Source organism: Myripristis murdjan, chromosome 17, assembly GCF_902150065.1.
Source record: "Myripristis murdjan chromosome 17, fMyrMur1.1, whole genome shotgun sequence".
NCBI lineage: Eukaryota > Metazoa > Chordata > Actinopteri > Holocentriformes > Holocentridae > Myripristis > Myripristis murdjan.
In genome coordinates this window covers 13,076,974-13,104,484 of record NC_043996.1, presented here as the reverse complement: position 1 = coordinate 13,104,484, position 27,511 = coordinate 13,076,974, and the positions used below count along the sequence as shown (strand labels likewise).

At 43.1% G+C, this 27,511-nt stretch overlaps 3 protein-coding genes across 5 annotated transcripts; 2 read left to right on the top strand and 1 right to left on the bottom strand.

Moving 5' to 3' along the window:
• Positions 1–1,042: 1,042 nt before the first annotated feature.
• ipp (intracisternal A particle-promoted polypeptide) lies at positions 1,043–7,650 on the top strand. Its single transcript, XM_030075117.1, has 10 exons — positions 1,043–1,124; positions 1,889–2,332; positions 2,579–2,790; positions 2,992–3,211; positions 3,351–3,506; positions 3,814–3,981; positions 4,071–4,208; positions 4,546–4,668; positions 4,801–5,021; positions 6,029–7,650. Exons 2-10 carry the CDS (start codon positions 1,975–1,977, stop codon positions 6,251–6,253), a joined length of 1,821 nt encoding a protein of 606 aa, XP_029930977.1. The 5' UTR covers positions 1,043–1,124; positions 1,889–1,974; the 3' UTR covers positions 6,254–7,650.
• A 2,634-nt stretch (positions 7,651–10,284) lies between these two features.
• Positions 10,285–11,656, bottom strand: LOC115374779 (transmembrane protein 69-like). The gene is made up of 3 exons (XM_030073898.1): positions 11,502–11,656; positions 11,192–11,237; positions 10,285–11,090 (listed from the first exon to the last, which is right to left on the bottom strand). The coding sequence occupies exons 2-3, from the start codon at positions 11,228–11,230 to the stop codon at positions 10,374–10,376; spliced, it is 756 nt and encodes a 251-aa protein (XP_029929758.1). The 5' UTR covers positions 11,231–11,237; positions 11,502–11,656; the 3' UTR covers positions 10,285–10,373.
• Positions 11,657–11,731: 75 nt separating this feature from the next.
• gpbp1l1 (GC-rich promoter binding protein 1-like 1) lies at positions 11,732–26,985 on the top strand. Of its 3 annotated transcripts, none has more exons than XM_030073895.1 (12): positions 11,732–12,126; positions 14,781–16,182; positions 16,731–16,845; positions 18,440–18,569; positions 21,687–22,006; positions 22,446–22,521; positions 22,694–22,890; positions 23,082–23,225; positions 23,906–24,064; positions 25,893–26,017; positions 26,098–26,200; positions 26,379–26,985. In XM_030073895.1, exons 3-12 carry the CDS (start codon positions 16,786–16,788, stop codon positions 26,547–26,549), a joined length of 1,485 nt encoding a protein of 494 aa, XP_029929755.1. In that variant the 5' UTR covers positions 11,732–12,126; positions 14,781–16,182; positions 16,731–16,785; the 3' UTR covers positions 26,550–26,985. The 3 variants fall into 3 exon arrangements, with proteins under 3 accessions (XP_029929755.1, XP_029929757.1, XP_029929756.1); XM_030073897.1 differs by having other exon boundaries at positions 11,733–12,126; positions 23,909–24,064; XM_030073896.1 differs by lacking the exon at positions 11,732–12,126 and adding an exon at positions 12,735–13,048.
• The last annotated feature ends 526 nt before the right edge of the window (positions 26,986–27,511 follow it).

Below are 27,511 nucleotides of genomic sequence, written 5' to 3'. Positions count from 1 at the left end.
GTGAATATAAATTCCCATGAACCTTCACATCAGTTGCAGGCTCTGTTTTGCCATATTTTCTGGTTACACAGCAGATCTACCAGCTAACATTTACCACAGGTCCTGAATAAAGAAATCAGTGTGTCTGTGCTGAAAATAATCGAGTGCCAAGCTGACTATGACAGAACCCAAGATATTCATTATCATTAATCTATTATTAATGTTTTTCCTATTTCATAATTGATAAGAATGACATTATTTGCTAAATCATGGCTCTTTGATTCTTATCGACAGTATCAACAAACTCACTGAGGTCTTTAGGACAGAAGAATAGCACATGTGATTTCCTGTTGTAGGTCAAGAATTGTAATAATTATCCAGATAATTCACTGTGAAAGAGATAATGTTGTATTAAATTTACAGAGGAGTCCTTTTGTTCTGTGGTGGTCAAAGCTCGCAGCCTCACTGAGCTCAGTTTGTATTGCCTTGCAAAGAAAGATTTTGTTTAAACTGCATCCAATAAGATAATAGCTCAGCTCACATAATGGCCGTGTTGGATGTCCTCACAGGGGACAGGACACACTGACAATAGGGTGATCCAGGCCTGGATGAGGACAGCCTCATCTAACCCCGGGGTTTGATGTGATGTGTGGACTGAGACAGAGAGCACACAGCAAACACACTGCAAGATACATGCTGCTACTGTCCTCCAACTGGGAACGACACTGAGCCTTAGCAGACGGCTATGGTGATTTGTTTGCATATTTTCTTTGCTTGTAAAGGACTCCCAATTTATTTACATCTGTAGTTCAAAGGCAACAGTGCCATCTGGCGGTGCGGCTTTATAACAAACATGGCACACATTCCTGTGAACATCAACATGAGGCTTTTCTTTGTGTTAAATATAAATCACAACAATTGATGAAGCCAAATAGAGCCATGTAAGGTGCGCCTCATTATTCATGAAAGACAGCAACAACAACAACCATGCCCAAGTCTATCTGAATCGCATCCGTACGGGGATTGATTAGTGATGCCTAATATTAGAAATCATCGCCAGGCAGTGCAGTCGATTTAGGGGAATCGATTGACAGTTTGCAGAGCGCAGACGCAATCTGCCAGCATCCTCATCTGTAAACTTATGGGTAAGCAATACAAACCACGGATTTTCCAGGTATTTCACCGCTGCTCCGTCCCGTACACCGAGTTGACAGTGACAGCAGGGATTGGTTTAACGGTTAAGATGAATGCCACGTTTTATTTGGGAGGATAATGTCGCATTTCGGAGCATCTATGTATGTTAGCTAAGCAGCTAGCCCTGCTTGTGTGGCTAACGGCGGCAGGTGTGTTTACATTAGCCCGTCTCTGCGGTCTCTACGGAGATGGACAGACACACCGCGTACCTTCACTGACCCACGGTCTTTCGTTATGAGACAGTGATGCAGGTCATCTTTTACAAGCTTATCGTCTTGCCGTGTTTTAGGGCACGATATGGACAAAATTCCATATGGTGATATTTATATGAATTATCTCGTTAGCGACATGATACACGATATGACTGTGGGTTCACACTTATTCGAAATTGTAGGTGTCCAACTGTGAACATGAAGTATTCTTCTAAAAACAGCATAACTTTAACCTTAAATTTGATATCTTACATAACATTGTTTTTATGAGCTACTAATATCATGCATGGTGTATCTAGATAAGGATGATGTATCACTCAGCCTTACTGTATTTACATTAGTGCAATACAATATGGTATAGAGGTATTCGTCGATACTTTAAAAAGGTTGAAGCAGAGTGTTTGTTTAACTGGCTGCACCATGGCCAACTGAACCATTCATCGTGCCATAGTTTTGATACTGTGCCACTGACTCTTGTTTTGTTTTGCCTTTCATTGCCTCAGGTTCATGTCATGTGTCTTCTCACACTGTCTTGTGATATGAGGCTGTAGCGGGGAGGGGTTAAGACTGAGCCAGTGGCCCGGCTGCTATGTCCTCCCCGGGTGCTCCGCCTGCCTCCACCTCTCTCACAGCTCCCGCTGGTGGCGGTGATGCCCCGACCGCCATGGCGCCTCATCCATCCGAGCAGGCTCTGCTGGCCTCAGACCGCCACGCCAGGCTCATCCTGGCCCAGATGAACAAGATGCGGCTCCGCACAGACTTCTGTGATGTGGTGCTGCTGGTGGGTGGCCGTGTCTTCAAAGTACACAGGCTGGTGCTCGCAGCCAGCAGCCCGTACTTCTCTGCTCTGTTTGCTGGGGGGATGAGCGAGGTTGATAAGGACGAGGTGCAGATCTTAGGAGTGGAGGCTGAGGTCTTTGAGGTCCTGCTGGATTTCATATACACAGGTGCTCTCTACTTTTTGATATGCATGCCACACTATCAGTCATGTCCTTATAAAAGTCCTACATGTGAAAGTGTTATATGTTCATTCAGTAATTCATGCATTTTCATATGATATGACGGAAACATGCAGTATTCATCATGCCCCTGTGACACACCTGGTATCACTGCTGTCCTGAAACCACAATCCATAAGACTGGTATTATTTTGTGCCATTTGGTGAATTGAAAGGTAAACCTTTTCCCCCCCAGGCATGATCAATGTGACTGTGGACAACGTTCAGGAGCTAATGGTGGCAGCAGACATGCTCCAGCTGAGTGAGGTGGTGTCTATCTGTGGAGAGTTTCTCAAGGGCCACATGGACCCTTCCAACTGTGTGGGCATCTTCCAGTTCCTGGAGCAGATTGCTTGCATGGACATGCTGGAGTTCACTGAGAACTACATCCATGTTCATTTCCTGGAGGTAGTAAAACATGAGAGGCACTGTAATTTTATTGTCATTTTAAAAAAATTCTGTCTCATCAGATAATTGACATCTGCAAAGGAATGTAACAATCAGTGTGTTATCAAAGCTTCATCTTCTTCAAGGGCTGCAATACATTCTGCATTTTTTTTTTTTTTTAAGTCAAATGCTTACATAAAGCCTCAATCTGCCCCCTTCCAGGTGTGTGTTACCGATGAGTTCTGGGGCCTGTCGAAGGATCAGCTGGTGAGGTTGCTGCGAAGTGAGGAGCTGAGAATTGAAGATGAGTACCAGGTGTTCACTGCAGCCATGGATTGGGTTCTCCAAGATGTGGCTAAAAGGAAGAAACACGTGGTGGAGGTGTTGGATCCAGTCCGCTTCCCGCTACTTTCTCCACAGAGGCTGTTCAAGTACATAGAAGGTGAGCAGAATGTGGGAATATGCTCACAGGATTGTACAGCCACTGTCTTGATGTGTGTTTCAAAATGAATTACCATGACACCAACTGATGAATACTGATGGCTTGATGATTTTTTGCTATTTTTGTCTCCCACTTGAAGGCATTACCGACTTCAGCCTGCGGGTGGCACTGCAGACTCTGCTGAAAGAATACACTGAAGTCACCAAGTCTCCCAAAGAAAATAAGATGTACAGTCTGTTACAGCCCGCCAAGATGAGGCCCAGAAGAAAAGCCAGGAAATACCTCTATGCCATAGGTTCTGCATGCGCTTTTTAAAACTTTTTCACATTCTGGACCCCTAAGTTGACATTTGTTAGGTTGCAAACCCCTACTGAATTGACTTTGCCCTGCTGGGACCTTGATATGAAGGAATTATATGAATTGCTATGTATTCAGTTATTCAGTTGTTTTACCAAGACCAGGCAGTCCTGGGCCCAACTTTGGAAAGTTAGAGCATCAATGTGTGTGTGTGTATGTGTGTGCATCTATAAATTACCCCCACTGTGCAAAATAACAACCTAACCAGATTTATTGTTGCACTCGTGTGTCGTTCTTTACCACAGGAGGCTACACTCGGCTGCAGGGTGGCCGCTGGAGTGACAGCCGGGCGCTGAGCTGTGTGGAGCGCTTCGACTCCTTCAACCAATACTGGACCACTGTGTCCTCTCTGCACCAGGCCCGCAGCGGGCTGGGGGTCGCTGTACTGGAGGGCATGATCTATGTGGTGGGAGGTGAGAGAGATGAGGTCATACTCAGTTTGAGTCTGTGTAAATAAATATGTGTATTTACATGTCTGGTACTGAATGATCTTTTTCACCAGGGGAGAAGGACTCAATGATTTTCGACTGCACAGAGAGATATGACCCCGTGATGAAGCAGTGGGCCGCTGTTGCCTCCTTGAACTTTCCTCGCTGTGGAGTCGGTGTCTGCCCCTGCCATGGAGCTCTTTATGCACTTGGTAAATGCTGGTAAATCTTTGTAAATGCTGTAATCCATAGGGATATCTAGTACTACCAAACCAGAAAAAGAATTTCCTAAAAATGTCCTGAAAGTAAAATGTACAACTGTGGAAAAAAATGTAAAAATAATAATTCAACATAGTAGCAGCCTAATTGGATTTATCAACAAGATATTTTTTAATCCCACAAGATAGCAAGGTGCAACAAGAAAGAAACTCAGCTAAACAATGCTTGTCAAATAGTAATCACTCACCCAGTGCAATTAAATGGATCATCTGTAGCAGGTACCTTTGAACTATTAGACAGAAATGTCACCTGAGTGTTAAACTTCCTCAGGTGGCTGGATCGGCTCAGAGATAGGGAAGACCATGGAGCGCTACGACCCAGAGGAGAACAAGTGGGAGGTCATCGGCAGCATGGCAGTCCCCCGATATTACTTTGGCTGCTGTGAGCTACAAGGTGTGTTGCCCGTTATTTAAAAACATGTATAAACAGCCCATCTTGTTTCTGTGAACAGACAGTACATTTATGTACTTCTGAAATGAGGGCAGTACCCAGGATTTTAATTATGGACTTGTTCTCTTTTTCCAGGATTAATCTATGTGATTGGGGGGATCAGCGACGAGGGGATGGAGCTACGTTCGGCCGAGGTATACGACCCCATCTCCCGCCGCTGGAGCGCCCTGCCTGTCATGGTCACACGACGAGCCTATGTGGGCGTGGCCTGCCTCAACAACTGCATCTATGCTGTTGGCGGCTGGAACGAGGCGCTGGGGTCTCTGGAGACGGTGGAGAAGTACTGTCCCGAGGAGGTAAGGTGGGACAGACAAAGTGGGAGTGTTGCAGTTTTGGTAGAAGGCCTGTCTGTGTCAGTGCATGAAGGAGGGGTGTTTGTAAGACCACATCAAAACTGTGTGCGAGCCTATTCAGTATTCAAGTTTATTTATTTTCATTTTCTGTTTTATTGTAATGAATCTTCAAACATCAGCTGAGCTGAAAACTCTGTAAATTTGAAAATACAGTTTCCTGACCATAGAAAACTTATGAAAATTTCTAATTCATAGAAGTTTTTGTGAAAGTCTTGGAAATTTAAATCAGCATCATAAAGATGGACTGATTGAAAGACTCTCTGACCTCTGTGAGTGAATACTATTCACATTTTTCTACTGGTCAGTCTCTAACTGGTCAAACCAGGTACAGAATCATGTTTTTTCAGCTTGGACTGGAGTTAAACAAGTGGCTTATTTCTGATGCAGATACTCCACTGGGCCTGCTGGTGGCGCTAGATGAAAGGTCATGAGGTCACCAAAACTGGCAAATTTCATCCTCCACCTTACATGAATGTTGTCACTAAAATTCATGACAATCCATCAAATGGATTTAAAAAATATGCTCCTCTAACCCTGACATGGTGACATATCGGTCCACACTTCCCAGCAAGACAAGATTAAAAGAAAGAAACAAACAAACTCTTATCAAGGTGTATGTCTGTTACTCATTTATTTAGAGAAGCTCCTACACAGTATTTGAACTAGAGAATGCCCTTCACAATGTATATAGTGTTAATACACACCTTCTCCGGGCCAACACTGAAGTGAGTTTTGAAATTCAACAAAAATTAATGAAGACAAAAAAAGTTCAGGATCTAAGCTGTTCAGGATTAAAAAAGATAAATACATTATCAGCGTTAATGTGTTTGTTTGTTTTCATCAGAATGCTATTTGTTTTACTTGATATTTGCCAAAACAAGCACAGAGGTAGCCAGCATGGCTGCCAGACACCTTGTCTTCCCCTCAGCTTTGTGCTGGTCTTCCTGCAGGAGAAGTGGGTGGAGGTGGCACCCATGTCGACGGCGCGGGCGGGCGTGTCAGTGTCAGCAGTCAACGGGCTGCTGTACGCCGTCGGGGGCCGAGCCTCCAGCAGAGACTTCTCAGCACCGGTGACGGTGGACTCTGTGGAGATCTACGACCCTCACCTGGATACCTGGACCGAGATCGGCAACATGATCACCAGTCGCTGTGACGGTGGGCTCGCCGTGCTCTGACAGCCGTGAACATTCAGACACAAACTGCAAACATCCCAATGAATGCCACAATCCTCCCTGTATGGTCTTAACTGCTTGGCTGGAGCGATTTCACCAGCAACCTGTGTTGTTTAACGTACTTCACCACCATCCATAATCTATCCACATCCATGTCCTATCCTCAGTGAGCCACTGAAAAGATCTGAGCGTGTTCTTTCAACTGAAGAAAACACAGGATGGTTTAGATGGCTTCTCTGTTTTTTCGTCCATGCCATTTTACCTCCATTTCACTTGACATTTAACCAACAACAAATCTATAACTGGAAAACTGCCTCCACTCCAACTGTTACATGACCCACCCATATATTGTGTTTATTACCAGTTTACTAAAAAAGAAAAAAGAAAAAAAAAAAAAAAAACAATATCAGAAAGAGCAGTTTTCTTCTGTACATTGTTCTCTTGTGTATTTGAAGACAAAGGCATCCTTATGATGAAGATGATTTTGCACAGCGGAGGAATACTATCTTTGATGGACCAAAGGGTGTTTCATGTTGAGTGCCAGACTCCTTTGGGACTACAGTCTCTGAAAACATGTCATTACTTTGCCGTCAGCAGTTTGCCAGAATGCACACAATGAAAAGATTCACTTATTGGATAAGATGTGAATGCACTAAGATTTATGTCTGAGGTACTTGGGTTGCTACTTTGAGCCTATTTGATAAAGGAAGCAAAATTCTACTGGATTTTTGTGATCAGCTTCTCTGGAACATGAGCTCTGTAAATCTTGTGGAGTGAAGCACACGACTAATGTAACATCAGTACTGTTGTGACTGTTTTCATTTAACCTCACAGGCTGATATTGTACATATGTACTTTAATTGGTGCCTTTTTAGACCGTATTTAACGCTTATTCAATCAAGAGATGGGTGTTTTTATCATTTCACTGATTGTTGGCACTTGGAACTACTAGAAAGTGCATTTACATTTCAGCCCTTTAATGTGGAGATGCACAGCACAGCAATTAAAAGGCAACGCACATGTACAGCAATGTGTTTACCTCCTTGTTTTGTGATAAATAACATGTTCCTTCTGCATCTCAAGCTGAGTGGTGTTGCTGTAGCAGTAGCTCTTATCATGTCTATCCAACATTGATGGTGAACAGTAGTAACAGCATTACCTTTTTCGTTTTCTGAGGACATTTTTCAAAACTAATTTTATGACATTTGTGCATGTTGGGTTTGGTATGAGTGTGTGTTCCCTCTTTTTTTTCATTGAAGAAGCTTGATATAACTGTAATAACTTGATATTGTGAAATTTTCACAAGTTTTGTTTGGACGTTTTGCACAGCTGTACACAGACTATCACTCATCTAACACACTGCAGTGAGGTAATAAAGAGGAAAGAGTTTACTGTTGAAATGTGTCTGTCATGTTGATACAAGTCTCCACTTAAAAGCCATCTCCAGTGGAACACCAAGCTGTAAATTACAGACACTAGCTTTATTTTTATTTTATTTTTAAATTTTATTTTATAAATTAAATTTTATATTTTATTTTGTATGCTGCAATACATCAACACAGTATCAAACAAGATAAGACTCACAAAAAAAGCTCTGGCTACATCCAAGGTGGTTTTATAATATACCAATGTAACTGGTATTATGTGATCCCATGAATTAGTTATTTCTATTCACATTGTTCCCACCAGTTCCAAGAAATAATGCTACCGAGGACCAGAGAACCTCCACAGTCTCTCCAAAGGAGGAGTAGGCATGAACTTTTCATAGAGTGAGAGGCGAGTAGCACAAAGCAATTCAAAGAGCACATTTGTATCTATGTTCATTATCACAAACAGTGGATTGAGTGGGCTATATGCTACACAAAATGTGTCTTTAGACTACACTTTCATGAAAGAAGAGCAAGTTGATGTTGAAATGACTTGTCAAGCTTTGACTGCACACAAGCGTTTTCATCATGTAATCCCATGTGTGATTCTGTTCAAACAGTGGCATGAATAATTTCCCACAGCATCTCCAGACAAAAACCCTCTCATCAGTGTTCACCACCACCAAAAAGCTTTTTTTTTTCTCTTTTTTTTTTTTTTAAGTGCAGTTCACCACCACCATCATCCTCTATAGTCTTTTCAAATTGAAATAGTCTTCTCTCCTGCTTCTAATATTTGCAAGAATGTGTTTTTCTGTAAGGAATTTCACTATAAGATGCTTGTGGTCAGTAGTGACTAAACGGAGAATTGTGTTTAAATTATTTGCCAGAAGCTCTCAGTGCATTTTGGGACTGTAGCACAGACCACATATAATATATATACAATACCACACCTTTGCACTTCTGATTTTAGGTGACAGATTTTGACCATCGAATTTTGTTACGACACTAAATCTCCATGTAGGCAACAAAGTTTGCATTCATTGCGTGAGTTTGCATGGCAGGGAAATAAAGGCTGAAAGATGCTCTGCGGGCTTTACAAGCAAGCAGAAAGAGCAGGACTTTTCGGGATATTTCACAAAGCAGGATTAGAAAAGTAGTGAGATAACTGAAAAGGATTATGTTATTTCCTGGTGACAGTGATTTGGTGTTTGGTGTTAATCTTTGCTCACTTCCCACGCAAAATAGAGAGTGAGATGTATATCCTGCGGCTTCTGAAACTGTCCTGTTCTGTGACTGGGAAACGAGCCCACTAAAGCTCGATGCACACGGGTAAACACAACACAACACATTTTTACATCATCTTTTACAAAATGTTTTCTTTATGATGATGGCTCTCGTGACTTCAGTGAATAACTGCGTGTCATTTGTCTCCAATGAGAACAACAGTGCTCTGTGAATTCCCCTCATCATGTCATTAACAAAACATGTTGACCTTGTGGGTGAACCTATGATTCATCTGTCTTTAAATGACTGTTGGGGTCTTTTGTTCAGGCTTTTGTGCCATTTTGTCTGTAACCACCGCTATCTCAGCCTGCAGCCATCAGAAGGGCAGGGAGAGACAGATTTGTGAGGATGTTTGGGAACAATTAACATAAACAAAGACTGTGGCCGACAAACTCCTATGGAACAAGACCCGAGCATTTTTCTTTGTGGCTTTGACTAGTGTTTGGAGCTCAACAGCAACAGAAAGGACAAGTATGCAAATAATCTCCATGGCTTCATTTGGACTGGAGTTCTTGCACTATACATACACAACATGTACCTGTGTGACACCTGCAGTGTGGTTAGTGTGGTAATATCCCAGTCCAAACAAGTGCCCCATCTCATCAGTTTCAGTTTGAATTCACTCATAAAATTACCGTATGTGTCACACATGTTCCCATCAAGCACGTGATTCTGACTGATATGACTCTCCAGTGGCTAAATGCCCCCTTCACCTGAAAATTAACCCTTTCTTGGGCTATATTTTGTTTCTGCTGGATCGTATTTCTACTAGATTGGTGATTTTCTTTTCTTTTCTGCTTTAATTGATAGTGAAAATACAGAGACGAGAAAGACAAAGGGGTTTGACATGCAGCAAATGGCCCAGGCTGGACTCAGAGTCCCGTTTGTGGTTTTCAAAGTGGCATCTGGGAACCCACAGGTGTCCTTGAGAGGCTTCCACTTGGCTCCTCTGCAGAATGAAGAAGAGCTTTATAATTTCATTTACTAGAAGTCACCAAATAAAGTATTAAAATAGTATGAGTGGTGATTTTAACATTGTTTTCTATCTTACCACTTGGAATTTATATGTCACTATTCAAGGATGACATCTAAGCACTTCAACATTTAACCAAAATCTCTTTTCATATCAGGGTATGAGGGTCCCTGGGACTAAATTACCCCAAATGGAGGTCAGCGGCTTAATGAAGGTTAACTTGGAGGAAAAACCTTGTCATGAAGGCATTTCAGGCACTCCATAAGTCGGAAAAAAATAGTAACCTTAGAAAGTCTTTGTTGCCATGGATATATCATTACCTTACCCTGTATCATACCTTTTTATGCCCTGATGAAGAAATAGTGTGGTTGATCTACAGCAGGAACACACCAGACAGACCACAAATCTTCACTTGTTTGTATAGTTTTTTTATTTTTTTGTTATTAAGTAAATAAGTCTTATCTTTCCCAATAAAATTACGACAACACTATCCTGTGAATCACTTCTGAAGCTCCTTAATCTGTTTCTCGGGGCAGAATTTCTTAAGTGCCAGGGTAGCCACCAGCGAGAAGGTGGCAACCAGGGTGAGGACAGTCCGCATGGCTTTGAACCAGGCGGGGTAGCCTGGCAGCAGGGTCAGGTCGTAATGCAGAGACAAACCCAGTCCCATGATGACCACGAAAGCTCCCTCAGCCACATTGTCCCTACAGAGCAGCGCCAGCCAGGCCAGGAGCGAGGGCACCACACTGTTGCCCAGGTTCATCCAGTCCGGTTTAGCGGGGCTGCCGTCGGGGAGGGCAAACCCCCAGCGAGCCCCTCCGAGGAAGGAGACGATAGAGGCCCCGTAAACTACCTGAGCGAACGCCACATCGGGGTAGAAGGACTGTGTCACCGCCATGAGGAGAGGGGCAGACAGGAAGGGGATGAGGCCAGAGAAACCCAGGTACAGGGCCGGTTTGGGAGCCTGGACCAGGGCACTCATCCTGAAACCCTCCTGGGTGTGTTTTCTGTCTCCCTCCTTGGACGTGTTGTGCTGGTTATGGCAGAGACGAGAGGCTGGCCAGCTCGCTGTCCTGAGGGTCTGCAGCCGGCTGGTGGGAGGTGGTCTGGACAGCAGCGAGGATGAGGGACCTTGAGAGTTTAGACGCTGCTGGACTTTGATAAAGCAGTTTGGTGCTCTGGTCATCTGTTGAAGACAGCATCTCCACACAGGACTCTGGGCACAAAACAATCACAAAGTTAATCAGGATTACTTTTAGCCTTATTTTTTTTTTTTACCTCACTGAAACTAGTAAGAAAGCAGGTTGATCGACCTACCAGGGGAGTTAAGTGTTTTGACGATGCAAATCCAATCATTTTCAATCTGAGAAAGCAGCACACAATTCATTAGCATTGATAACATGCTGTAGCGTTAAGCTAGTGTGTAAAGAAAACTGTTTACATGTAGGTATAGCAGACCGGCTGAGAACTACACAGCCTAGTAGGTGTGTGACGTGCTAAAACACAATGTAATGTAAACTAACGCAAGCTAACCTAACATTAGCTAAGTTGAGCCTGTAACCACTGATACCACATACTGTTAGCTCGATGCGTACCACATAACTATTCAAATTACAGTTAAGATTACCATGTAGGACATTAAAGATGTGTGTCAGCACCACAACAAGCCAGTGACATGTGTGGCTAGGTTGAGACGTTCACGTTAAGCAAGCTAGAGGTCGTTTGCTGGCTGCCACTCCATCGGTACTCGATTTAATTGTCTCTCTAATTCGCGAGCGAAATCGGTTCTGATATCGACTGGTAGGACTGGCGGTGGCGGGGGAGGTAGTAAGCTACGTTCAAGATCGCAAACTCCTAGCGTACGTAACGGGACAGTCGTGTACCACAATTATCCCGACGTTTATTGAAGATGACCTCGTTGAAGCATAATGTAGAGTTGTCGTTTTTTGTACTTATATGGGATACTGTTTTACATTCGCTGTGCTAGTTAGATACCGTCGCGGCCGCAAACACACCGCGGAACCTCAGTGAGTTGCATAATCACAGCAGAACTTGAACGCACCGCCACTTGGCTATTCGAATCCCTCAGTGCCAGCGCCAGTGGTAAGCGCTCCTAAAAACCCAAACAAACATCAATAGCCGCTAAATCAAGAGGTGGGTCGTCGTGAGGAACCGCAGTCTCTCGGTGAATGATGGCAGATTGTATATCCCTTTGAACCGCACTCCATCAAGACCCTCTGGCTCAAGAGAAGGTACATGGCATCATCATGAAATACAACAGCTACAGCCAGTTAGCTCGCTAGCGTTAGCAGGCTGATGAATGTGTGGTGCCGCTGCTAAGGTAGCCATTTTGAAACTATGTTGTTTCAACGAAGCCAGCTCTGTTTACCTCTATTGTAGAATAGTGACAGCTCCTTACACGGACAGTTTTAGCAGAGATGAGCATATGCACCGTGTTTTTACTTGGATAAGCCGTTCAGTCCTGTTAATTCATTTGAACTAGCTATCATTTTCGCGAGCTTGTAACCAAGCTAGGTAACGCTAGCTGTTGGCTAACAATTGCTATGCTAACGTTAACTAAGCAGAGTTAGCAGCAGCGTTTGAGTGGAGTTAAGGCTCAACTGATAACGCTACAGCGCTTTGTAAGCTTGATTAGCCAGCTAGCAAACACTACATCAGTTTTGCTTTCGAAACGCTACGGACTTATTTTTTTTTATTTGTATTTCTCAGGCAGCCTGTTGGAGAAGCGATTGTGTCTTTACTTGGGTTTGTGCAGCGCTCGTATTCATTGTTAATGTCGCGCACATCTGGGTTTCCCACAAACTACGTTCATGTTAGCTCGCTAACTTTACTCTCCAAGCCAAACAGTGTTGTTATTAATTTCAGCAAGCGATGCCATGATTGAACACGGCATTGCCTCAAACTCAGAGAAACGCTTGTGCAGTGAATTGTAGCCCATGTCTGTGCCAAACTCATTGATGTTGAGCTCTTACGTAACGATAATACTCAGATGGGAGTAAGTTAACATGCCCTTTGAAGGTCTGCCTTTGTGAAGGAAGGGGTTAATGTGTAAACATCAGGGATGTAAAACCCAACCGGTCAATACACAATACACCCTGCAAAGTTTTCACCAGTGATGCTTGGACCTCCAGGGCAGCTGAGACTTTCCTGACTGTGAGTGTTCACTATATTTTCAAATGGGAGAGCAAAAGTGCAGCATCCACTGCATGAGAGCCATGCAGCCAGACACTGGGCTGACGGATTTATGAATACACCAAAAGTATTTTCATATTTGATGTTTGTTTTACGTAGTCTATGCAGACTTTTGCCATTGAAAGAATGCTTATTGATTTCAGATTATTTGAAATCTCAGAATGAAAAAAAAGTTGTTGTCGCAAATAAGACAAAATACCCAGAACATGGAAATTTATAGTGTTTTTTTCTCTCTAATTAAACGACCCAAAAACCGCAATACAAACCGAACTGTGGGTTATTGAACCAGTGCACCCCTAATAAACATTTATGTTCTGCTCAGTTGTGTTGAATTAAACTGGCAGGCAGACCAATTTGTGAGCAATGGTTTAACAGAAATGCTTTGTGCTTCGCCTCAGTGTGATGCAATTTGGGGTGATATGGACAAAATCAAATATTGCATTATTTTAGACCAAATACCTCAATGTCTATATTACAAGGATGGCTATTGGGACTTTGACAAAATATGTACATAGTGAGATTATTTAATTGTCATTAGTTGGTTGATTGATTGATTTAAGTTTAATTGTGAACCAGGGCTGAATTTTTTTTGTGCATTGACAGCAGCACCATGTGTAACAGTACATACAGAAAAGAGATTAGAAGAAACAAAAAATGCATACAATACATTTACATAACATTACAATGGAGTACAAAACTTCCTTCCAAGCTTGATGGTAGCTGTACATATTCAAGGTTAAGGGTACAGACATTATTAAGGAGAGAGCAGAATTTTACTAGTGTCAAAAGATGAAAGAGAAAATAAATTCCTTGTTTGGTCTTTTTGCAGACAAATTCGATGAGGTCTTTCCAGGATAATAGATGATCAGTCATTACATCCAGCTGTTAATATGAACAGACCTGCATGATTTTTTTCATTATGAATAGCAACAGAGGCTTGTTAGATTTAGGAGGTAAACCAAAGACAATTTCCTCCATTTTCCTTGTGTTTATCTTGAGAGCATTAGTGTTTTTTGGGTGTGATGATCAAGTAGCTTCAACAGTCTTCTAAGTTCAGAAAATTGCATCGCTTTTCTGTAATGCAGCCTTTTAAAATCAGGAGAAGACAGGAGTTATGCCATATCATGATATTACGATATCTCTGATGATATCTAGTCTCAAATCGCGATATCAGTATAATAATAAACATATCGGCCAGCCCTAATGCAGTATGATGCTTACTCTGAGGGCAAAGCCTGTTCAGATGTGCAGCAGGCAGGGGAGAAGAAGTGAGGAAGAAAGTGTTCGTGTCCAAGTTATTTTTACACCAGTATGAATATTTGATTTTAAAAAGCCGACACAATTTCATAAAAGGAGCCATCTCTCAGCATGAAATGGTTGTAAGATCCCTGAGTCATCATGTTTTTTTCCCCCTTTCATACCTTAAGTTTACTTGAAGCATCAAAAGCTGTTTCAAAGTATTGGCGGGGTCTTAATTCGGAACCTATTTTTGGATTTAATATAGACATTCAGTGAAAGTGAAGTGTGTTGTAGCGTCTGATATATCCATGAGCTTTGTGCGACTACTCAGCTGTACTTTTGTACAGAAATCTGGATGAAATTATCGAAAGCTGTGTTTCTTGTATTGAAGTCTCGTGTGTATTATGGAGCCATATCCTTGATTTTGCTAATACTCTCTTCCTTTCTTGTGCAGGTCCTGTCTGCCCCTGTGCAGATATCCCTAAACCATCAGCAAGAGAATCAGGAAACAATTGGCTTAGCTGCACTGAAGCTTCCCCCTGTGTTAGAGAATCTCATTCTGGATGAAAAGGAAAGATCCAGTTGACATATTTTGGGTCTGTGCTTTTTTGCAACCATTTTTTTGTTGAAGAAAAAAAAAGAAGCTGATTGTCTTCATCAAGGCTGTCCTTTTGGAAAAGTTAAGTTTGGCCTGTTCTTAAAGGATTTTGATGCATTTTTAGGCGCTGAAGACATTTTGTTCGTTTCCTGCTCATCTGTCAGAGCTCACTTATCTATGAAATCTGAACTAATCTCCACTTCTGCTTCAATCAAACGACCCCAGATAATCCAGTGGGCATTTAACAAACGTGAATGTAAAACGGATGAAGACAACGACGGCATTATAATGCATCGTCCCACGGTATCCCAGTTTCACTAGCTGAGACCGAAGATGACGGCAATGTAACATTGGGCTTTACTTCTTTCACTGTCATGTGACTTTGAAACTTAGAGCGTTATTTTCTTCAAACTCAGACAGTCTTTTCACCAGTTTAATGAGGTGAGCAGTGGTTCTCAGTGACCTCCATTGCAAACAAAAGACTGTCTCTGAACTTATTTCTCTTTCCTGCACGCATTTTGTCTGAACTTACAATGATTCGGTAAAAGGAGGCTCGAAGTGAAAACATACTGGCACACAGTGTGGCAGGAGAAGACCTGGAATCTCTTTTCCCCCTCTGTCTGGTGTCATAGTGGAACTGCCACAGGGACTGCTCTCCATGCTCCAGTGCAGACTACTTCCACAGACTACTTCCTTGTATTGATAATAGACAACCTGGCTCTGCCTCACCGTTTGGACAAATCCAGCTGTCAATTCACTTTGCCAATCAGCACACAGACCAATCAGGTTTTGTGATTCAGTCCAAACAAAGAGAGCAAATGATTCAAATAAGTTAGTGAGAAATTTGTTCTCCTTGAATAAAGGTACCTGGACAAGTTGGTGGTAACAGTAGCTCACAAAATCCTCTAGTAACGTCGCTCGCTTGGGAATCCAGTTTAAAAAAGGAACAGCTGCCCCTCTTAGACCTCCTCGCTTCTGCTTCAAAATCAACTTCCCGCTCGCCCAGTCCTCTGGATCACCATTCCAGATCATTCCTGCAACCTTTTGACTCATCTCCCAGTGTTCCACCCTGGACGAGGGGATCTGCCCCTGGGGAAAAGGGCTGTGCTGTCCTGGCGGAGGTGGAGAAGGGGTTGGCAGTGTGGTGCTCCCCATCTGTCAGTGCACGCACTCTGTGATCAGTGCCAGCGGGCCTGAGGAACCAAGCCCAGCCGGACCGAGAGAGGAGGCAGAGGACTTCAGAGCCACAGACTCTGGGGTAATGAGAATGTTTCACTTGACTGACTCAACTCAGACAGACAAATGCATAGGCATGTACAGGAACACAAATTAATTCTAGAGAGTTTAGCTAAGTCCAATGAGCACTGCTTTTGAAGACTCTTTGTAGACACTGTATTGCCGTTGTTTTTATCATGCAAGATGATGACAGTTTGACTCACTACACTATCAGGAAGATGAATTTATCACTTGCCCATTGCATGTCTTGTGCAGTATTATGCTGCACAAGATATTACCATTCAGGCTGTCATTTAGTCATCAACCTCACAGGCACAGCTGCAGCAAGTCAAGCTTTGTTGTTTTTCTGCTAAGAATAGGAGACTTTTTTAGCTTGTCTTGTGGGACAGTTTTGCACAGTGTTTTCTAAATAACTGATGGAAGACAAAAACACTTTTATATGTTCAAGATAAATCTTGAGGCCATCAAATGCATTTGAATTATGTTTCCCAGACTCTTGTTTATGTATTTGAATTTGGGACATAATCTGAATATTGAAAAGTCGTTGATTTTGTACATGTCTTCTGTCAGATCCTGGCCATGAGGTTTGACGCCTCGATCCACTGACCGGAAACACTGGACCTAAATGGCGCAGCATGACTTTGTCCCTGCCTGGCTTAACTTCTCCACACCCCAGCCTGCCAAGGTGTGTGATTGTCTGGATGTGTGTGTGTGTGTGTATGCATGCATGTGTGTAGTGTGTGAGTGGATAAGAGGGAAAAACAGAGTGAGGGAAAGAGACGGAGCTTGAATGTATCAGCCTGTCAGAGCGACTGTGCTAGCACCCATTTCTTGTCTGTCAGTGCACGTATGTGTCTCTGTATACCTGTGTGTGTGTGTGTGTGTGTGTGTGTGTGTGTGTGCGCGCGCGCGCGCACGTGTGTGTGTGCGTGCGTGTGCGTGCTCAGAGACGAGTCACCCTCAGGGACAAACAGTGCAGTCATGGCACGATTCAGTAGAGGGTCACCCAGACATTGTGTCTTCTCTTGAAAAAGACTAATGATAAAAGTAAACCACTTAAAGTAGCATCAAATGGCAACTCAAGGTAGTAATCTTAGGTGAGCTGTTATTAAATTTAACTTTGTGCCCATGCAGTTTTTTCCACTTCTTGGAAGCGTATCTTTCTTCATTTCCTGAACAAGTATCAGGTCAGGTCACACGTGCCTTTTAGAAGAATTGAAAGTAAAACCGGGAGGGGGGAGTTCAGATGGATTAAGGCAGAAGATGGATGAACAGGAGCTATTGTTTTGATGCTAGCTAGTCTTTTTAAGAATGTGTCTGACTGTCCAGCTGAATGAGATCAGTCAGTGCTTCCTCTGGCCGAAGCTCAGTGTAATCTGTGCGTCAGGAAGTTGACCTGGCTGAGCGGCCAGTCTGTAAATCGTGAATTAAAACCCAAGACACAAATGTGTAGTCTCCGTCCCGCTGACAAATCACTGCACTTCACTGTTATATGACCTCAGAGTTTAGTGCACAGTCACACTGTCGCTGGGATTTGAGCTAGATTATATTCTCTTTTTTTTTCCCCAAAAGTTATTATACTGGTTGTCTGTATTGTCTTTGGATGTGAAAGAAAAGCCCATGGGATGTCATTTGAAGGCACCAGCTGAAGAATACACGCTGATTTGATAGTAAAACCTTAATTGAAGAATAGTATCTGATCCAGATTGAAAGAAGCATTTAAGCAGTGAACATTACTGAGCTCCAATGGAATAAAGGTGAAGAATGCTACCAAGAGTTATGTTTACTGTGTTTTTCTGATCCCAGTGTCATCCGTGGCAGCAGCCACTCTTCCAAGGAGCCTGATAAAACATCAAGCAAATGAGTTTTTAGTCCCTTTATCTGTTGTCTCTCTTGTTTTGTAAAGGATGGATCCCCATATTGACATTTTCCTTTCAGTTATCATAGAAAGCTAGTAAGACGAGGTATATCGAGTCCCAAAAGCTTTTATGGACGCTGAGGGTTTTCCACAAGGGCCAAACAAAAATAAAATAGGGAAAAAATCAGGACACTCAACTTAGAAAGTTGGTTGAAAGTTAAATGTCTTTTTTTTTTTTTTTTTTTTTTAAATAAGGGACCAAGGGATACACAGGAAAAGAACAGATGTCTGCAGGCTCTGAGTCACCCCAGCCAGGAGTAGAAGCATGTCTGGTGTATGATATGTCTGTGTACACAGCTCTAGTTTTTTTTTTACCCCTTCCATCTTTAACTGGCTTCGTCTGCTCTCTGTCCTCTTCTAGTCCCCTGCCGCCAACCTTGAGAAACAAGGTGAGCCCCACCACCACAGAGACAGCAGAACTGCTGTGAGCCGCCGCCGCCACAACTCCTCTGATGGCTTCTTCAACAACGGGCCCCTGCGTGCTCCAGCAGGTAACCCCGTTGTCACTCCTGCTTGTGTTATTGCTGGGTTTGATTGTAAGGAGGTAACTGCCAGTAGGGATGCAAGAGATTGGATTTTTTGCCAATATTTGACCTGCAGATACTTTGCAACTCTTTTGGCTGATGCACATACAGATATATGCACATATGTGTTTTTGGCACCTAATTGCAGAGAACATCCAAATCTCCCCTGTAGTGGGATGAATATATTATTATGCCTGCTCTTATTGTGATGGTCGAATGGCAGATGCTGACATAAAATACAATGCTTTTCAAAATGTACATATTCACAGGGCAAAATAAGAAAGCTACTTGAACCTAGGTTAGGTAAAACATGTCATATTTATTTATATTAGGGATACACAATATCAGATTATTTTTACCAAAATCTGAAATGCTGATATTCATTTTAAACCATTTACTAGCTCTTACTAATGCTGTGTGGATATTATTGTGCATTCCTATTCTGTAACTGGCAGTGGGGAAACAAGTGCCAGTGCTTTATAGGTGCTTGGGTGGTTTGCATGATTGGAGTGAGTGAAACTACAGTATTTGCACTGTGCCAGTGGTAGCACAGTGTTTTATAAGAGAGTTGCTGAACAAAATATTATTTCATGCCTGACTTAGCCACTACTGTTAGACTATTTCTGACCTACTTCCTGGTATGTGGATGGATGTACAGCGCACCAGCCTCAGCTCAGTTGATGCATGTTTGACTTGTACTGGTATACGAGTGCACACTGTGTTTCTCTTGTGCAGTGCTCTTGGTGCACAGTTTTGCCATCTAAACAGCAGATACTATAATTCCCATACGCACTTCACATGCAAACAAATCAACAAACACACACTCACAGCATGGCTCCAATAGAGGTCCCCTCCTCCTATGTACATAATAGTGGAAAGTTGGGAATACTGGGTATTTTGGCAAATGTGAATCCAGACAGTGAAACACAAAGGGAGTTAGTTCATGACTTGTGATTTTTGGTTCACATACAGCAATTTTTTTTATTTTTTTTTTGCGCCAAAAGGTCTGTTTTTATTTTGAAACAAAATGTTTATGAATGATTCTTATATTTTGTTGTAATCCCAGATCTTTAGATCTGTATGACAGTGTTCAAGCATGACATCTTAAACAATTTAATACTTAACACAAACCAAAATGTCTTTTCATATCAGTCCCTAAGGCAAAATCCCTTCATATAGGGAAGTGCAACTTAATGAAAGTCAACTCTGGGGTTTGGAAGATGGGAAAGTTTGAGGACTACAGCTTAATAGTTTATTGGGAGTTACTTATATTGAATGAACTAAATGAAGACTCAATCTTTTATAGGCAAAACGATCATAGTACTGGACCCTGCTTAGCCAACAGAGAAAATAAGCAGAGAGGAGTACAGACTATGGTGGCAGAAAGGACCACCCACATTGTCACATATGGCTATATAGTAGGACATAAATCGGCTTCCTCAGATCAGTCATCGCAGCTTGCTAACGTGGGATGCAGCAAAGAAGCATCTAGACCTAAATCTATTCACTAAAAAAGACGGAGCCTGTTTGTACAATTTAGTGCAGAGCAAGATATAATTTCCCATATAAACGCTCATGTGAATTATGCAGCTAATCACATGCACTTGGGTTATCTGTGAATTAAGACAGCTATGGTAAAAGGAATGTGTCTCTGTCAAGCAGAGGACTTCACTGAGAGTGGTAATCACAGACACTCAGTCAATCATTGACGGTGTCCTGAGTCTAGTCATTGCTTGAGACTGTGACTGAGACACACCCATTCAAATGTCTTCAAATATCCACTATGGAGTACAGTCATCTGAGGGTTAAATGTAGGGAGAGATGTGGTACAAAGGGACATAGCAATTCTGACAAAAAAGGAATGGAAACATGTATTGGCTGTGTCATTTCCCCTATATGTTTAGCACATGCATGCAGTTGTCTAAGTAGATTGTACTCAAACCAGCCTCTAGAGGGCAACAGAGCTCATATGACTCATGAGGAATTAGGCTAAACCCAAAATCTGAATGTCTACCACCTTGATTCAAGTGCTGCAAACTCTTTTTTTCAGCAGCTGTGTAATCAGTCCAGTTTTGATGGGTTTACTGGAGTTGGTCTGAAACTGCCTGTGATTAAAAGATGCAGTAGCTTTGAATTAAGCTACTCAACTACTAGAATTTTGACTAAACTTTACGATGTATCTCTTATTATATTTGTGTATAAATACCCAAGCAGTTAAATTGTGTTTTAGCAGTATGTCTTTAATTATCTGCATAAAAACTGGAATGATGAGAGATTCATGGAATTTCTTGCACATTTTGATTGAAAATATCCTCAAGCAAGTTTTTCCTAAAAAGTCTGAGAAGCATGAATATTAAAGTTGCTTGGTTTTAATATTTTGCAAATGTGTGTTGTTAGTCAAGGATCCTAGACACACAGACAAGTCAGCCGATCAAAGGGATTTTAGCCCAAAGCTACGAATACTAAAGTCTGTGTCAGAAATCTGGTTTTGCTCACCTGCTCACTTTCTAAGAATAAATTAATTCTGGACAAAATTATTTGTCACTGAATTATTTTGCCCTACCTGCATTCAGTTCTGTTTTTGTGCTGAATGGGGTGCTATGTGATACATTTAAAATGTTAAAAGTTAAAAGTTTGCTCACTCACTTACACAGTGGATCTTTTTTTTTTCTCCCTTTCTCAGTGGCCGCACACCATTGTTGTATCTGCATTGGAAATAACATTAAGTCTCAATTAACATTAGGTTTGTTAATTGTACAGGCAGTGGAGGAACATGTTTGGATGCTGCTACTTTGTGTAGAGCCAGCATAACACAGGCAGCCAATGAGGAGCTTGTTTGATGCAGAGCCATTGTTTTGATTTGATTTGATTGGCTCACAGTCAAAGAGAGTGTTCAGTGTTTAACAAGGACAGAGTCTGAAATTAGGCAAAGAGCAAAGATTGTATATAAAAGGGCTGCTTTATTGATTTATCTGCCATAGACAAATTAAAATGGCCTTTCGGGCATGGTGGCTGTTAATTTCTGGTATACACCATAACCTGGTTTTTATCTTTTTCATCTTGTCTGCTCTGTTCTCTCTTCAGGTGATGGATGGCAGCAGCCCTCTCTGCTTCTGAGGCACGACTCGGTGGACTCCGGGGTGGCCAAAGGGGGGCATGGTGGGCTGGCAGGGGGTTCATGTTGGAAGGAAGCGCCCAGCTGGCACGGAGCTCCACGGGGGGCCCAAGACGGTCACCATCACCAGGGACGCCACCCTAAACGGGGAGGGGGCGACAGGGACAGGCAGGGGGGGCACCGGCAGCGCAATGGCAACTTCCATCCCCGCAAGGGCGCCCCGTACCAGGACAAGTTCCCTAACGAGGAACGCAAGGACGACAAGCTCAAGTTTGTGGAAGAGGACTTTGTGAGTAGCTAATCTTCACCACTTTTTTTTCTTCTTCTTTTTTTTTTTTTCAAAGCATACCATTGACATAGCTCTTGAATGACTTATCCCTGTTGAGGGGCAAAAGTATTGGCGGCAAAGGTATTGAGAATGTCAAGTAAAATTAGTGCAGAATGTCATCTGCTTAGTTTGTATTTACTTGTAAATATAATAAAAGTATTGGTGGTGCACAATGCCATCGATCTCAGGTGACCATAACTACTGTAAAATATTATTGGTAGGTGTTGTCTTCTCATGAATGACTCTCTTGTGAGCACATGTGTGGAATTCTTGAGTGTATGCATCATGAAGATACAGATTTTCCTATCTTTTGTCTCTGCAAGTAATGACATATGAAGTTTACTCTGAAATGTTAAGGCAAAGGTATATTTGAGCTTGTGTTCCTTGTTTGTCTCTCCAGCCCTCCCTCAACCCTGAAACAACTGGAAAGCCGGGGACCCAGATGCGAGCAGTGGCTCCCCACGCTGGAGTTTGGGGTAAGAGCTTGCTGTCCAGCTTCAGGCTGACCATCACTTAAATCCAGATTTTTGAGTAAGATAAAATGGACATTTCAAAGGTTACGTCCCAGCAAGGGATGCTCTGGCAATCCCTCATCCCTTCACTGCACGCTCCTCTAACCTTGTGTCACATTTTGTCCTGGTTTTGCAGAAAACCCTCCTAGTGGCAAACAGATGGTGTCCAAAATGCTGGTTATCAAGAAGGTTTCCAAGGAGGACCCAAGCACGGCCTTCTCTGCAGGGTTCGCCAGTGCTGGCGCCCTGCCCACCAATGGCAGCAAAGCTCCCATAGCAGGCTCCAGTGTCTACAAGAACCTGGTCCCCAAGCCTGCTGTGGCCCCCACCAAGGTAAGATTCACCATGTCCTCTTACATATTTCAGATTCTTGTTTGATTTCATTCCCAAAATAAGGAAAATGTCATTTGTAAGATGAGCTAATCTAATTTTGCCTGGGTCAGTTCCAGTTATCTGTGTGCTGGGCTGTGATAAGAAGTGAGCCTCTCTTTTGGTGATAGACAGACATCTCTTCTCTTCCGCAGAGCACCCAGTGGAAACCCAGCGGTAGAGAGGTCACCAAGTCTGGCCTTCACATGCCAGGCCGAGATTCAGTCTTCACCAGCCCTGTCTCTGCAGCCAAACCCAGCACCCCAACCAGTGTACCACCACACAGCACCCCGAAAGAGGTGAGGAATGTCGGGCCACGGCTGAAAATGAAACACAAACAGGGATGTACGAGTTAGCTTTTCTGGGGCTGCATTCGATTGATAATTTAAAAAAAAAAAAAAAAAAATTCAAACAGTGTAATTACCTTCTCACCTGTTCAGTCGCCAGTTGAAATTATGCATTCTACCCAGCTTTTTTAATAACAGCACATCATGTAAAAATGCACAGCCAGCACAATACAGCGTTGTTAAACAAGTTGTTTGTTTGGCTGGCTGCCCATGTGTAAACAAATCACAGGTTTACCCAAACATACAGTAGTAATTACATGTTAGTTTGTGCTCGATAATGGAGCTGCTTAATCACACATTGCCACTGGTAGTGCATGATTTCACTGCAGCGGCATCGGCTCTGACTTCAGTTCAATAAATAAAACTGGTTCTAATCTGTAATCAGGGGCTGTGAAATTCAAAACACATCAATCAGAATTAAAATGTCAGCGCAGGATGGATAACACGACTGCTCTCCTAATGTTCTGGGGACTGCTGCAAATTGACTCCTAGTTTTTTGTTTTTACAGCATACGTTTGATTTCCTAATCTGGCGGTTGAAAATTTATACTTAATACTTTTATTTATTTCTCTCTCTCTCTTTCTCTCTCTCTCTCTCTCTCCCTCTCTCTCCCTGTGGTGCGGCCGTCACAGCAGCACTCTTCCAGCACGACTCCTCCCATAGACATTGCCCCGTCAAGGCTGAAGCTGATGCGTCGCGGCCCGGACCGTAAGAGTGAGTTCCTGCGAGCTCTGAAGGACGAGGGCACAGGAGAGCTGACGACAAGCAGCAGCCCAGGAACATCGGGAGAGGTCGGTTTTATGTCTGATCTCCCACTACAGGACAAGTGTTTCAGAGGCCACTCACACTGGCAAGTTTGATCCGCGCCCAAGCACGATTGCCCCTAAAATCCGGATTCTTTGACCAGTGTGATCGCTCTGTATCGTGCTTGAATACAGTACACTTCCCCCGCTCTGGCACGGTTGGAGGGGGTGTGCTTCAGCGTGGTACGGGCGCATACACGAGCACATGCACGCAGTGCGCGGACGTAAATCATGCAACTTTCCTCCTGTCTCTGCAAAATTGTTTAATGTGCGCAGCGCGATTACCGGCGAATGGCCACGTTGCGCAATCAATAATCAACCATGTTGTCTGTGTCATTGTCCGTTGTGCTGCTGCAACCGCGTATAAACAAAAGTCGGTTTATAATGAAAGTACAGCAGTCTGTGTGCGGAGATCCGGCAGACCTAGTGCTGGCCGGCACCGGCCGGCACTGGCCGTGGCTCCGCGCGGTGTGCGGCCACCCGGTCACCCGGTCTGCCGGATCTGACAGGTGCCGCTCCGGCTGTCAGTTGGACCTTTCTGAAGAAGGAGGAAGTTACCTCCGAAACTGTCAAGGTAAATAAACATCCCATGTCTGATTAAAAGGACCAAAAACGTTTTTTAGTTAAAAGGAAGACATGATGAATGTATTTGAACTACATTGATTTATAATGACGTCGGGCCATGCCTGTTGTCGTATTTCAATGTGATGACGTGCACACCGGGGGCAATCGTGCTTGGGCGCGTTTGGGCTTTAGGTAATGTGAGTGCATGCCAGCCGCGGACTGGGGAGGGGGGAGTTTTGGCTTTAGCACGATACGGGCTCAAACTTGCCAATGTGAGTGGGCCCTCACAGAGGAAAAGATGAACTAATGGTGCGGTGTAGACCAAGTGCCATGAGTACTGCAGTGTATGCTGTCAAATTAATTCTGAGGCTGATAAGGTGTACCTCTCCTGATGAACAGTTAACAGTTAAAGGACCATACCAGTGATCTTGAATGTTGAGACCATTTACTACAGTTTCCCCACATTTTACATAGCAACAAACCATTTTACCAATCATGCGGTGGTACTACAGATTTCACAACATGTAATAAAAAGTGTCTCAGTTTTCAAATATGAATTTTTGGTTGAAACAGCCATGTTATGATGTTCTGCTTCTGCGGCTAACAAAGTCGTCACCATTCATAAACCACAGACCTGATAATTGACTATGGAGAGCAAATGTTTCCCCAGGGACTACTTTATGGTGGAGGGAGTGTTTCACTCTGCCCCATTTCAAGTCAGCAAACCACAACACTACTGCTGCTTTTAGGAAAACTAATGTGGACGATTTTATTACGGTGATGGAATACTGGTTTGAAGAAAGCTTGAAGTCTCTGAAAGTTCATTTTCATATTGTAGTGGAATAAATGGAAACCAGTGTCAGGATAAAAGAGAGGAAAAATGATATGGTAGTTCTACAATAGCACTGCTTGCTTCAGGAAAATATTAACAAACATATATGAATATATAAAAATATAGACATTTTGTAGATATTACACTAAACATGCAAAATAACTGGTATGGTCCTTAAAGAAAAATCCAGTGTTCTTGGTGTTAGTTTGTGTGGTGCCTCCTCAAAAGTATATTTGAGACCTGTTTTGTAATCTTTTGAAGCTGAATTATTGCGCTGAGGTGTACTAAAAGCTATTTCAAGGTATTTTTATCTTTTTCATGGTATTTATCTCCAGCTGTCTCCCTCAGGGAATCTAAAACAACTATTGCGTGTTTGCTCTGCGGTGAAAATGTTCTCTCTTGCTGTGTGAATTTGTTCAGGGTGAAAGCAGCACCCCCGAGCCCAAACCTTACAGCGAGGAAGTGTGCCATGAGAATGGCCTGTCCTACTCCCTCAGTGACTCAGACACTGAACACCTGTCCAGCTCCCTGGAAGCAGAGCACAGGTTAGACACAGCCAATAATTACACACTCTTAACCAAAGACACACGCAGTCAGTTAAGCAGGCAGTTGCTGTGTTTTTCAGGTTGCTGAAGGCCATGGGCTGGCAGGAATACCCAGAAAACGATGACAACTTCCTGCCTCTGACAGAGGATGAGCTGAGAGAGTTCCAGACTAAAACTGAACAGGTGAGGCTGACAGAGGAACATTTTATGTAATCTGTCCCGCCGATTATGACTGAATTGTTTTGTAAGTGCTGTTTGTCATCCCAAACTAAAACCAATAAAAGAAGAAAATTGCAGTTGTATTTCATTTCCACATTTCCAAAGCATGTATTGTTCACTGTCCCTGTTGTGTTTTCACCAGTTGAAGAGGAATGGTGTGCAGAGGAACGGGGTTCTCCCGAGGGCACGGGGTGTCACCCTCCACTTCACCCCCTGGAGGAGTGTGGCGGAGGCGCATGTCGAAGAGGGCTCGGAGTCTGAAACCAGTAGCAGCAGCCAGACGTCCGACGATGACGACTGCATCAAATCCTAACGTGGCTTTACGGAACAAAAAGAAAAAAGAAACCCCAACACAACAGCCAACACCACAGCCCAGCAAGCAATCCCCCCTCCTCCTCTCATCTTTGTTTTTAGAGCACCATTTCGACTTTTTTTTTTGTTGTCGTTCTTGCACAAGGGAAAAACCAATCATATCCCAGTGAAGGGGGAGATTCCTGCTCCGCCAGACGTCTTTTTCCCTGCGTTTCCTCCTTCACTGCAGTCCCTGCCCTCTTTGACCCCCTTCCCCTTCTTCCTTTTTCTTCCTCGCTTTGTGGAACTGAAGTGTTCATCAAGAAAAGAAGGGCAATGAATGCACACACGATTCTGCTTTAAACAGACTAACTCATTTCATTGATGATGCTGATGACACATTATTAATGATATTAATAAAAATTGGTTCCTGACAAGCTGAGATGTTTCAATATGAATGTGGCTGCTGTGGTGTTTGTGTCCAATTGTGATTTGCTTTGTGTGGTTCGATTATTAAAAACACACCGATCCCACACTGCCTCACGGGCATGTGCTCGATTCAGCCCAGCCAATGAGAAGTTGCAAAGCAGGAAGATATCTGTAACTTGAGCGGATAAAACATCTTTTCTGTCCAGAGAGCTGCCCCCTCAGGCTGCTTTTCACACTGCAATATAATTTGTGCTGGCTATAAATGAATTTATCCCGACAACACAGCAGTGCAGCTGGAAAGGGCACTCATCTAATGGAAGCTGAGGCATCAAATGTGAAACTGCTACCACTGAGTTTCGTAGTGGTACCGGCACTTTGGCCTTAAATGTATGGCTGGTGTTCTACTGTGCTCAGATCTGGGCCAAACCCAGCAAGATGCATTTCTTCACGATAGCTATTCAGGTAAAGCTGGTCCAACCACATGCTGCTTAATTGCTACATTTACACAAAAAGAGCTGCAGCCCATCTGAATCATGTGGCATGACAAGTTGAAGT